The sequence below is a fragment of the Acomys minous genome (genome assembly GCF_964271855.1).
Source record: "Acomys minous genome assembly, chromosome: 11".
NCBI classification, from domain to species: domain Eukaryota; kingdom Metazoa; phylum Chordata; class Mammalia; order Rodentia; family Muridae; genus Acomys; species Acomys minous.
Window position 1 is genome coordinate 104,002,824 of NC_140492.1, and position 13,402 is coordinate 104,016,225.

The 13,402-nt window shown below is 44.1% G+C and overlaps 1 protein-coding gene across 5 annotated transcripts in view; it reads left to right on the forward strand.

Moving 5' to 3' along the window:
• The window catches only part of RASGRF2 (Ras protein specific guanine nucleotide releasing factor 2), a 197,361-nt gene that overhangs the window by 77,928 nt on the left and 106,031 nt on the right, over positions 1–13,402 (forward strand). For all 5 annotated transcript variants that reach the window (XM_084802043.1, XM_084802046.1, XM_084802042.1 and 2 more), the window contains exons 5-9: positions 2,038–2,291; positions 4,164–4,243; positions 4,599–4,792; positions 9,387–9,496; positions 10,217–10,335. In XM_084802043.1, coding sequence (XP_084658169.1) covers positions 2,038–2,291; positions 4,164–4,243; positions 4,599–4,792; positions 9,387–9,496; positions 10,217–10,335 — 757 coding nt within the window. The remainder of the gene's footprint in view (positions 1–2,037; positions 2,292–4,163; positions 4,244–4,598; positions 4,793–9,386; positions 9,497–10,216; positions 10,336–13,402) is intronic.

Here is a 13,402-nt window from a genome sequence, read left to right on the forward strand (position 1 = left end):
ACATCCTAGTTACTTATCCTGTAATTTTATATTTAGAGAAGACTTTTTCCTTTGGGGTCTACTCTGAGGAAACAGAGAATTGGAGTTTAGTGATAGAACCTTTGAATGAAGGGTTAGATATAGATTTTTTTTCCTCAGTGTTCCATAGTTTCCTGGACTATGAAAGAGATATTTAAGAGATAGTCAGCAAATGTTTGTTGACTGGCCAAACCATACAGACTAGTGTACTTTTCCTGATTTGCCACTTTTCCTTTCATGGCGAGGAATCTCAAATCTAGTTTAAGGGCTATATGATGTTTCCATAAAAGAGATTTTGTATAAAATTATTTTTAAAGTTGCTTATCATTGCAAATGGATAGTATATGTCTTGCCCATGGGGCTGATGGGAGTTTAAGGAAGGACCTGTAAAGGGACATTGGCTCTGCTTGCAGCTCTCCCAGCCATGTGACGTATCTGAAACCTCAGATTGCTCACCTCTGGGAGTGATTGGATGAGATAGTTTCAACACTTAGGTTTTAGCATTAAAATTTCAAAGCAAAACAAAATGCACCGTGGTCAACAGTAACAAAAATTAAAAGTAGCTGGTTTTCAATGGGCAAAGTGCTAGGCTAGACCACTGTTCAAAGACATTTCACCAATGGTCAGCAAGCACAGGAAATGATCACTGGTCATTGCAGAAGTAAATATCAAAACCACAGTAAGCCAGACCCTCACACTCATTAGGACAAATACTGTAAACCAAACCAAGAAGGATGTGGAGAAATTGGCATAGTTGTTTGATATGGATTGTTAAATGGTAAATTGACCTTGATGAAATTCAATACCGCATTTTCCAGCAATTCCGTTTCTGGGTATAGTTCAGAAAAACAAAAAGGACAACATGATCTGGCCATTGAGGAAATATTGGCATAGCCATGTTCATAGCAATATTATTCTTAACAGCTAAGTGATGGAAGCAACCACAATGCCCACCAGAGATAAATAGGCTGCATGTGTAACGACATCACGAAATCCTGGCACATGCTTCAACATGGGTGAACCATGAAGACACTGTAGTCACTGAAATTAGTTAGTAGTAGAAGGATAAACAGTGGAAGAACCCACTTAAACAATGTTTAAGAACTAGCTATGGAGTTGTTCATTAACAGGTACAGAGTTTCAACACCGTAGAATAGAGATCGTGCAAATTGTTGAGCATTGAAACTATGGCTACCCCAACCCTACTGAACTGTGTGGATGAGTCACTGAAATGGGGCTGGAGAGATGGGTCTGCAGCTAGCATCTTCTTCAGAGGACCAGGATTGGTTCCCAGCACCCACATGGTGGCTTACAACTGTAACTCCAGTTCTAGGGAAAGCAAGGCCCTCTTTTGGCTTCTATGGGCCCCCTGCACGTACATGAAGTGCATACATGTACAAACAAACAAACAATAAATCATTTTCTGAAAGGTAGGTCTGAGCACATAGTTCAATTAGGGAACACGTGCCTAGCATCTGTAAGATCCTGAGTTCAATCTTTTGCACTTAAAAATTATTAAGATGATAAATTTTATATAACGTTTTAAACCATAAATAAAAATATACAGGATTCTTTATTTTTAAAAATAAACCTGTAATTATTATTTAAATATATTAGCTAGGGTTTGAAGTATCATCTAAGTAGTAGAATATTCTAGTGCCTATATAAATAAGCCTAATGCATTTAATCTACTGTAGAAATTTGTGAACCTCAGGAAAAGTGAAATGTTTAAAATCATTTTTTCCTGCTAGTTGGAGAAGGCTTGCCATTGCTTATTGTACTGAAGAAAGCGCCAATGTGTCATTCTAAGGCTGGCGTTGATATGATTCATAAGGCACGCACTCCCTTGCGGGTTAAGAGAGCCAGTCTCATCCTGTATCCCTCCCTCCCACCTTCCCTCCTTCCCTCCTTCCCTCCTCTCTCCCTCCTTCCTCCTTGCCTCCCTCTCTCCCTCCCTGCCCCTTTCCTCCCTCCTTCCCTCCTCTCTCCCTCCATGCCCCTCCCTCCCTCCTCCTGCAGGTTCAGAGCTTCATGAGGGGATGGCTGTGCAGGAGGAAGTGGAAGACCATCGTGCAGGACTACATCTGCTCTCCCCATGCCGAGAGCATGAGGAAGAGAAACCAGATTGTGTTCACCATGGTGGAGGCCGAGTCGGAGTATGTGCACCAGCTCTACATCCTGGTCAACGGCTTCCTCCGGCCCCTGCGGATGGCTGCCAGCTCCAAGAAACCCCCCATTAGCCATGATGACGTCAGCAGCATTTTTCTCAACAGGTTTGTCTTCGCATAAATGAATAGTTTGGGAATAATTCATTAGTATTTCCTGAAAAACATCCCTACTATAGTCTGAAAAGATCCTTTTGGTTTACATGTTAAGAGTAAGGAAACAGCCAGCGGGGGTTGAGGGGTGGGAAAGGAAGGGAGGGAGGGGGGAGGGAGGGGGACAGGCGGGGGACGCTTAAAGGGGGGTTGGAGGGGGTGGCACATGTCATATACCTTTAAACCCAGCACTTGAGAGGCAGAGACAGGCAGATTGATGTGAGTTTGAGCCCAGCCTGCAGTACAGAGTGAGTTCCAGGACAGCAAGAGCTACACAGAGAAACCCTGTCTTCAAAACCAAAACCAAAACAAACAAATGAAAGAAAAAAGAAAGAAAGAAAAAGAAAGAAAGAAAGAAAGAAAGAAAAAAGAAAAAAGGGAAGAAGTTCTCAAATGGCATTGCTAATCTGAATTTGCATTTCTGTTGAATCCTGACATCTCATGTTCTCAGTTTGGATCTGTTTGACATTTGCGTTCTTATCACTGTGTGAGGGAGGGTATGCGCGTGTAGAAGATTCTCTCTTACAAGCTGAAGGAGATGGAGGGATTGATGGATCTTCCTGTGCAATTTACAGGGAAGCATTTTAGGAAGCATACAAAATAAGATGGCCCCAGAATCCTTGTTGAATTTATTTGTTCGTTAAATATTTCCAGTGCCCTTTCTGCTGAGGATCAATTAATGGACGAGGCAGAAAAATCCCTGCCTTCGTGATATTTATAGTTTGATGTGAGAACAGAGGTGGACAGTGAATAAATGAAAATATGTAGTATGTTATCCGATGATCAGTGCTGTACAGAAAAATATGACCAAGGAAGAAGTGGAGGAAGGGAGGTTTGTTGTTTTACTCAAATCCTAATTACTTGTTTTTGAGTCATGCATACTGGCACGATTCAAAAGTCAAAACAACTGGGGCGGGGGGGGGGGGGGACTTTGAAGTTGTTCTCTCACTCAGTCTCCCTCAGCCACAGTCATAGAAACACGTGTGGAGGACAGTGCAGGTAGGACCGTGAACTGCACCCTTGGACAGTGATCACACAAGCCCATGGCCCTTGGTTTTTGGCAGCTCTGATGAGATGCTAACATAGGCTGGCTTGATCTACATCGCGAAGGGCCAGGGAACACTGCTTACATTTTGGATGTGAGTGCTAGTCCTTCTGATTGGGAGCTGAGAGTGTGAGCCCTTCAGACAGATGAGCGAGCCATATTTACCACACCTAGGCTTAGATGGAGAATTGAAGAGGTCCATTTTTAGTGGGAGGCCGTACATGGTGTTTGCTGCCCAGGCTGCTGTTTAGATTCTTCTGCCTTTGAAACAAAGGCCAGGCAGGCCAATTATCTTGAATCTCGGCCGAGCTTATACTTAAGAAACCGTAATTCTCCCAATGATGTACAACATTTGTTTCACTGGTTTTCTAACTCAGGTACCAAAATACGAAGGTGAATGCATCCATTCGCTAGGGTTCAGTGTAGGAAAGATCAGCCCCTTTCTTAATAGAGGAAATCCTTTCCTTGGGATTTGTCGGAAGGGCTGAGGGAGTAAAGCTCTCCTGGAAATGTTGGACCACGGATGAGATCCAGAAGCAGGTGGGAGCTTCCTCACCTTCTTTCTGAGTTGGAAGTTCATCTTGGTTTCCTTTGGGTTTCTCGGGCTAAAAGAGAAATTGCTGTAGGAGGCAGGTACATAGTCCATGTTATTATGGAGTACATAGTTTGAAGGCCCTATGAGGCCAGGATGTCATGTATATAGATAATGAGGCTTTAAGAATATGCTGGGCTTCTCACAAAACAGATACTAAGTGATATTGTTTTTCTATTTTTTTTTGTAGTGAAACAATCATGTTTCTCCATGAAATATTCCATCAAGGACTAAAGGCAAGGCTGGCAAATTGGCCTACTTTGATTTTAGGTATGTCATTCTTTAAGGATATAGATTCCTGTTGAATGTTAAGAGTACAGTGTATCTTATTCAGCCTTGACTGTCTAAACTTCACTGTTGACTTATGAGTTTCCTTAGACACTGGGAATCTGCTTGATGTACTAGGCCATGGCTCAGTAGTTAGCTGTTGATGCTTTTCTCCCTAGTTCTATCATAGTTGGGGGCGGGGCTTGAATCACACTACAGCAGCAGGGCGAATTCTACACAATCTGTCCTCCAGGCAAGACACCTAGGGCCCTGAGCCATGTGGTGCTGGGAAGTATTTTTTTTTCCAGTAAGTCACCAAGCACCCAGGGAAACAGCCATGCTTTCTGCTCTTTTCCAGCTGATCTGTTTGATATCCTGCTTCCCATGCTGAACATTTACCAAGAGTTTGTGCGCAATCACCAGTACAGCCTGCAAGTGCTTGCCAACTGCAAGCAAAACCGAGACTTTGACAAGCTCTTAAAACAGTATGAAGCCAACCCTGCCTGTGAGGGGAGGATGCTGGAAACGTTCTTGACCTACCCAATGTTTCAGGTAAATCACTAGGGAGGTGTCTTCTCAGCCCTTGGTTCGAGCTCAGTGCTACCAACTACACGTCATAAATTATCTGCCCAGTATGTGGAAGAAAAATGGATGTTTTTGGCATTTTTCTGGAGCTGGGGATTGAACCTAGGGCTTTGAGTATGCTAAGCAAGCACTCTGTTGATGAGCTATATCTCCGGCCCAGAGAACAGGCATTTTTTTTGAGGAAAATAATTTAGGAATTATATATATATATATATATATATATATCAGCAAATTCTCTTTATAGAATGATTCCACACAGAGCTCTCTCATGAAGCCTCCACCTCCAGCATGTTTAAAAATATTATTAGGCTCACAGAAATAGGATTCTGTGCAGATGCACTAGTTTATGCTGGTTATGCAAAAGGTTCCTGGGAACTGGCGTGGCTGTTGGGAAGGCTCTTTGTTTTCAGCCCATCTCCCCCTCCTAGCAGCAGCAGCAGCAGCAGCAGCAGCAGCAGCAGCAGCAGCAACAGCAGCAGCAGGATTATTGTTGAGTTTCTCTTGGCTGGAGCTCTGGAGGACAAAACTAGGCTTTCTTAATCCCACTGGCTGTGGAGACCTCAGAGCCAGAAGGTGCTTGCTAGACCTGGATGTTGTGGGGATCTGGTCATGTGGTCCTTCTTAAGACAGACTGTACCCTGATGTTCACTCTTGGGGACTAGTGAGACACACAGGATGAAGCCAGGATGAAGCACACATGTGCTTCCCCTCCCCCTCCTCCCTCCCCCTCCTTCCTCCCCCTTCCCCCTCCCCCCATAGAGGCCAAAATGTGCATGGAGTCCCCCGTTCTTTTGGAAATTGCAGATTCTGTTCTCTTGGAAAGGCGTTGAGTGTTCCTGTTGTGGAATTTATGGGGCTTTTGGCAGGGCCCCCAAATTTTCATGTGGTAAAACAATTCTGATCATGTGTGTTATAGTTACTGTGGAGCACTTTGTTCTCTCAGCAGGCAGCCTTGACCCCAGATAACCATTTTGTAGCTTGGGATGCAAGGGGGAGGGGTGCAGGAGATTTCTGTGGTCCATAATTGTTTGTCTTAAGGTTTGTTAGTACTGACTGGAACCTTGGAAGTGGCTATGGTAGTTCAGTAAGAATTTTAAAAACCAAAAGGCTGCATTTGAAAGTACTTATGTGTAGTGAAACTTCATAATATTTTATGATATTTATATTTAGCATAATTTATATTTATGATATTTAATATATATAATCATGGAACTATTTTTCTTGAACTCTTGGCCTCTCTGAGGAAATATTTCCCAAGAAAAATGATAAGCCCTTTTTTACTCTATACTTAGATAGAATTTCAGGTTGTAGTTAAGGTGAAATGCTTCATACCTACATTGCTCTTGTGTGATGCTATTTGTGTTTTCAGCAGTGACCTCTATCTAGGTTTGGATTGAGTGCCCCAAACCATACCTGTCTTCAGCCCCGGGTCAGGTGGCTGCGAGGTCAGGTGCCTGTGAGGCTCATGAAGTTCCCTATGCCTGATGTTTTCTCCACATGCCTTTTAATTCTCTGAGGCATGGCCCTCTCAGAGTTTTTAATGGCAGAATTTTACCTGAGATATGGGCAGGACACCCAGTGAAGTTGAGTACAGAGCCTTGGAAGGACCTTGCACCATCTTTCCCTTCCTCCCCCCTGCAGAGTTTAGGCCCAGTAGCCATGACTAAGCATTTTGATTCACTTGGAGTCATTCCTGTCATCTCCTGGAAGAGTATGGAGCCTGGGGTCTTGCTGAGATTTGATGTCTTTCTTAGCCTTCCCTCTCCTCTCATCGACACTGTCGCAGTGCTCGGGGCAGCTGAGCTCGGGTTACCTCTAAGTGTTTAGGTCTCTGACTGTGATCCCAGCTGGCTTGGGTAACCATGACGTATCATAAGGCATCTAGGGTTATCTAGACCTCATCCTTAGCCCCAGTCCACAATAGCTCTAAACCCTAAACTTGAATTGAGGTATCAGACATTGAGGATCGTTGACTTTGTCCATGGTGAGGTAACCTTTCCTGGCCCCTTCGTCTGGAAGACCCTTCAAACTAGAGGAGGTTAGCCAGAATCACTCCAATGTCAAGAGATGAACAGATGAAAGGGTTTTGAATAGTCCAAGAAAAGAAACTGTTAGAGATTGCTGCCCACGGGCCTTGGTTCTCTTGGAGTCTGTCCTTTGGCTTCCTCACTTGGGGTCTCCCCAAGAAGAAACCATCTGAAACATTTAAAAGGAAGACCTCTGGCCCAAACTTTTTCATGGGTTTAGCTATAGAGGTTGGTGCCAGGGCAGAGGGAAGAGGAGGAGAAGAGGTGATTAGAATTGGGTGCATTTAGCCTGTAGCTTTTTAGGATGGAAAAGTGAAGGTAACATAGTGATGATATGATGCCCATCCCCAGCCCTAGCCCCACCCCCTTTTTTGTATTGGGGATTTAACCCAAGACCTCACACATACTAGGCAAGCACTCTACTTCTGGTCTCCGTCCCTGGCTTTTTTTGAGGGGTGGGGTGGGGCTTTTGGTCAAGTCAGTTGCTGCCTTGAACTATGAAAACAGGGAGGGATTTTGTAGAATTGGATGATACCAGTCCGAAGCAGAAAGTCCTATTGTTACCACGCAATTTATTATAGAAATTATAGAGCCGCTAAGTTTCTTATTTAGTGGACCCGGTGGCTTGACTGGCACTGTTCGCGCTGTCTCCAGGTGTTTATTGGATGTGCATGTGTTGAAAGTCCATAGCTAAGCCAGCCATGACATCTGCTCCCAGAACAATGCTGTGAGATGTGCTCCAGGAAGAAGTCACTCGTGACTCTATCTAGCTATTAACCAAAACAGGAGAGCAAGCTAATTGAAGTTTATAAAACGACAAGTGTTTGTTCCATGATTGGAAGTAGAAACACCATCCATTTCGATAGCTGCTGTGATCGCTGGACGTTTGGTGGGAGCTCTTTGCAGCGAGCTCTTGACACCTCAGACAAACCCTTTGCGGAGTCACTCGCAGCTCTCAGAGCCTCCTTTGGCTGCTCCCAGCAAGAGCCAGCGTTCATTTGTTCCTGTGGCAGAAGATAGAAGGGGCCAGTTACCGAATTCGGCTCCATCCACTTGAACCTCAGCCAGAGAACTCTCCAAAATAGATTTAACTAATGGGGAAAGAGCATGAAGCTGCTCACTAAACATAGTTTTGTGGGGTTCCGGTGCATAGTAAGTAGTGAGGCCCTCCCAGTCCTGACTCTTGTTAGGAAAAATTGGGTGTATCAGCTATTGATTGCTTCCTTTTCTGTGGAGGTACTTACTTTCAGCGTAGTTTTACCCATCAAAGGGTTATTTGCAAATATCCATGTTCCAGGCGTCTTTCCCATGTGGAAGGGTACTAAAGGAGGCTTTGGTGGGAAGTTTGTGGAACGGGTAGAAATCTTTTTTCATCTGTCCTATGGTGAAAAGTCTCTTATTTCCTACCCTTCTCTGACCAAGGGATCTGCCTGTGTTTCCTAAGACCTTGATTTGACTGTTAGCTGCACTTAATGCCTGTGCTCGATCGCATAAAGAGGCACTAACCCCCTGGTGGTCGCAGAAGTGAACAACAACAATGGCATAGCCACAGATAGGGCTATCATCCCTGAGGACAGAAGGGAGGGCCTCTGGAAAGCTGCTTTTTCTACCCTATTCTTAGGGGTCCTTTCAAGGCAGATGAGAACCAAGGCCCCTAGATTCCAGGGGCAATCTGAACTGCCTCTGCCCCTTCCTGGGAGGTCTACCTTAGATAAGTCACTGAACCTCATCGCAATTTATCTCCTTACTTGCCAAGTCAGGGAACTAATCCCTTTGTAGGACTGGACATGTCCGCAAAGCTCAGAACTCTCCTGGGTCCACAGAAAATGTCCTAGCGGCAGTGTGCAGTGTGGCTGTTCATGCACGTTTCTCTTATAACTAACTCTCTGCTCTCTAAGAGGCTGTTTCATGAGCACAAAAGAGAGAAGAGCTTGTTGAGTCTCTGTTACTTGCGTCAAATCTCTTCTTTGGTTTACCAGATGCCTCATATGGCTGGTGGAGTTTTGCCTTTTACAGAATTCAGAAACTGTTTACAACACAAATAAGCAGCCACCGGAAGACGGTGAAGTGACACGAAGTAGGATCCCAATGTCAACACCGGTGAACACATCCTTCCTGATTCCAGTTGTTACAGAGAGCGTTGTCAGGACTGTCAATTTTGAAATAAGCATACAAACAGACAACATACATTTAAATATAGAGTCAGGCGGCTCGATGACAGCCATGTCTGCTTCCCTATGACTCAGTCTACAGCAACCCTGATTCAAGCATGCATGGTTCTGTACAAATGCATACAAAGGCTCCTACACCCTTGGCTTTGTCCTTTACGACCAACTTTTCTTGCATTTCATGGTATAGACTTCCTCTGTGTGGGAACCTAGGAAGCAGGGTTCACTCTTGGATATCCCCTTAAGCAGTGTAAACCACCATGACAGTTATAAGGGTAGGGCTGAGTCCTGAGTTGATGGCCGTGTGGAGTGTCCCCGTGTCATCACCTGGGCCTCTTGTCCACACTCACCTGTGAATGTCCTTAGATCCCCAGGTATATCATCACGCTGCACGAACTCCTGGCTCACACCCCCCATGAGCACGTGGAGAGGAAAAGTCTGGAGTTCGCTAAGTCAAAGCTGGAGGAACTGTCCAGGTACAAAGAGAACTTGGGCAAAGGGGTCAGACTGGGGAGGGAACAGCGTGGCAGGCTCCCACGGAAGCCGGGCATGTGGGCTTCAAGCGAGAGGAAGCAACCAATAGATCCAATTTCCTTGATTCCTCTTAGAGTGAAAGAGATGGTGTAGGATTATCATTCACACCCACTGTAGTCCGGAAAAATATCTTTGAGAAGTTTTCATAGCATGTGAATTTATATAGTCGAGATGAAGGGTGTTTTGGTTAAGTTTGCAAATGTTCACTTTTCGCCCCCATTGAAATAGAAAAGGGACTTTCTGTCGCATTTTGTATTCGGATTTGGCAAGAAGCTAGGGAATCGGCAGGCCGTCAGCTATCCTTTTGAGATTAAATGTGGCAGTAATGTAGCAGTCTCTAACTTAGTGCCTTCAAGGAGTGACACTTCACACTTCAGTGTTAACGCAGGCAGCCCTCTGTAAAATGCTGGTTCTCTCTCCTGCTGTGTTCAGAGATAGCATTGCCACTCACTGGTGGCTGTGTGGTCCCCATACCATTTGTACAATCGGCTCCCACAGTATGGCCTCGCATTGGGTTGTGACTGGCTGGAGCCTGTAGGTCACTTTTATGTCACTACCCTGGTTAAATCCATTCATATTCAGACCCTCGTCTCAGGTGGCACAGTCTTTCCCTGTCTGCTAGAGCAATAACCAGTGTCTCTTGCCGGCATTGTGTCTGACAGAGTGATGCATGACGAAGTGAGTGACACGGAGAACATAAGGAAAAACCTTGCCATCGAAAGGATGATAGTGGAGGGTTGTGACATCTTGCTGGACACCAGCCAAACTTTCATCCGCCAAGGTAAGACCTGTTGAGCAGACCCCTCTACAGTATGTGGTCTGTGTGTCTGTCACAGTATCTCTGGCAGATCCAGGGACACGTTCTAGAGCAAGCCTGTGTGTTTGGATCAGTTCATGCAGGACACCCCCGTGGCCTCGACCAAGGCTGTGGTTGAGGCCCACCTCTGTGCTATTTCTTTTCAGGGGCCATGAAAAACAGCAACACACTAATAGTAAGGCACGAGTAAACCCCACTCTGGCTGGACTCCCCTCCTCAGTGGACCGGACATTCTCTACAGCTCCAAGGAGGACAGGTCGGTCTGGCCAATTGGAATGGCAGTGCCAGGTGGCAAAGGCTCAGGAGAGAATGGTGTTCCTCAAAGCTCTTGCACATAAGAGCGGGGACAATGTCCAAAGTGAAAACAGCTGCCTTGTGTTCCCTTTTTTCCATCACCACTTCCAAGTCAGTGCCACATGATACGACCTGATTCAATCGGTAACTCCAGCTACCGGATAGAATGGTTCCCGCCAGGCTTTGGAGAAGCTGAAGCTATTCTGTGTGTGGCATGTGCATTGTGAGGGGCAGCACCCGGTTAGTTAAGCTTTTGAAGAGAGGAAGTTGTGTCACAAACACTGGAGGAGGAACAGCCTGGCGATGTACAACCCACCTCAGCTCTTCTTTCAATGTGCAAGAAGTTAGCCACATCCCAAGGTGCCTTCCAGTGCTCAGGTGTCTTGGAGGAGGAGAGCATGCTCTCTGTGCTGGATCTGAGTGAGCAGGATGCTCTGGAGGAACCGCTGCGTAGCTTTATAGTACAGACTGACACATAAATTTGGAGCTTCTGGCTGTAGCGTGCTGACATCATCTGAAGCTATTACCATTTCCTTCCATAGTATGCTGCTTTAAGATTTGTCTTACCTCATCAAATAACACATTATACAGTCTGCATTATTGTTATTATTATTATTATTATTATTATTATTATTATTATTATTATTATTATTATTATTATTATATTTTTTGCCTAGACTACTTAAAGAGTTTAGCGCATGCCATTCTATTTTCTGTTATTTGCTTACAAGGAAAGACACTGCATATATGCTGAAGTTGGGAAGCATGTTTTAGAAATGATCCCTTTTCCATTTTTTTTCTCGACACCACATACTAACTTTTCTTAAGGTTAGAGTAGATAGAACACAATGCCGGCAACAACCAGGCCTTTCCACGTCCTGTCCTGTCGCTCTGAGTGGACTGTGTCCCTATACTGCTGGCTTTCTGTCTCAGCACTGTCTGCCTGTGCTTTCACTTGTGTTGTCTCCTATGTGGAAGTGGGAAAGCCCTACTCCACCTCTTTTGTGCTCCTAGGAGGTCTGGTTGACTAGATAAGTTCGGGTCAGATGAGACTTGACTGGCCATCTTCAACTGACCATCCTTGCCATTTCCAAGGCAATTGCTCATGGAGCAGAAATTCTGTCCTCCTGTGTGAAGGAGCAGGGATTCTGCCCTCCTGTGTGAAGGGGTCTGCTGCCCGCTCCCATCTCCCAGTATGGCAGCATTCCAGAGTTCTCTTTACCTCACCTAGTCAAGTATTAAAGCTGCTAGGAGAGGGAGCATTAAAGTAGACCGAATAGCTTATTGATTGAAGTTGTAATTGCAAGGTCTTTATTTTATATTTTTCCTTGTACTTAGAGTTCTCTAAAATGCCTCATAATTGACCTGTACTTTAGACCTAAGAATGGACGGAAAACTTTCTGTAACTTGCATACAATTTCTGATCATACTTTTGATTGAACAGTGTTATTTCCTCCAAGCACTCGGTGTGCTTATAAAACGAGACACACTTGAGGGTCAAAGGCATTGAATAAGTCATGTTTTTCATTATACTTTAAGAAATAAAAAAAATCATATACTGCTTCTCTGTAGAAACCACGTCCATATGTTATTTATTCTGTTATATGTCACATAGCTAAGGCAGGGTCAGCCATGACTGTCCTGGATGCCACGATTACAGGAATGAATGTCATTTTGACCAACTGCTGTATAGCAGTCATGCTGTGTGTTTGATCCGGTTAGTCTATTTAGGAATTATTCAATGAAGGTCATCGTTTCTAAACATCACAACTTCACCTGAAGTTAGAAAATAATTGATTATAACTGGGGAAGTTTGCGCTGTCTTTCTTTAGTTTCTCCTATTTAGCACTTTTCCTAAATGCGCTTAACACAACACATTTTAAAAATGTTATTTATTCAACTATCAAGGGTTTATATTTCTTACTAAATTGACTACAATGTATTTCTAATGGCGTTCTAGTTTTTTTTTTTTTTTAAATTACTCCTATGGGTGATATAAGATGTACTTCAATATATGTGTGCTTGCATTTGTACACATGTACTTTCAACTTATATGACTTCCAATAAAAATAAGTCACCCAGGTCCTCAGTAAGGTCCCCTCAGAGTAAGGAAGTACAGCACAGAGCATAATGACTGTCTCATCTCAGACACCAAGCTCAACGCCTGAAAGCTCCTGTTCATATCTCCATTGCTGAGTAGAATTCAGAGAGTAGAGACAGTGACTGGTCTTGGAGGCCGTTCTGCAGGGATAGCGGATGGAAGCACCCGAAGTCTTCCACAAGTTGCCTTTAGTTGTTAGACACACAGTGATCAGGATGCTAAGGACAGGGCCTCAGCATCGGCCTGATAGAGGAGATGCAGTAATCATTTCTCTAACAGCAATTATTTGTCTAATTTGCATTAACTAGAGAGCAATTATTTCTGGAAGTCACATGGCCATGCTGAAATATGTCAAACAAAAGATGAAACGTGACAAAACTGACTCAAGACACATTTTGAAGCATTCTGTTTTATAAACCAAATAGTCTTGCAATTTCTCACTTTTAGCTTAGTTGAATTAGTTGAAGAGATTTCTGTCTACATCTAATGTAGACAGTCTACTGTTTGGTGAGTGGTTACAGTTTAACAATATTATTGTATGGTTGCCAAGGAGACATTTTTAAACCTCAAAGCTGAAATTCACAATAATTGCTAATAGATGTGCTAACCATGAAATTTGCAATTTCTGACTTAGAA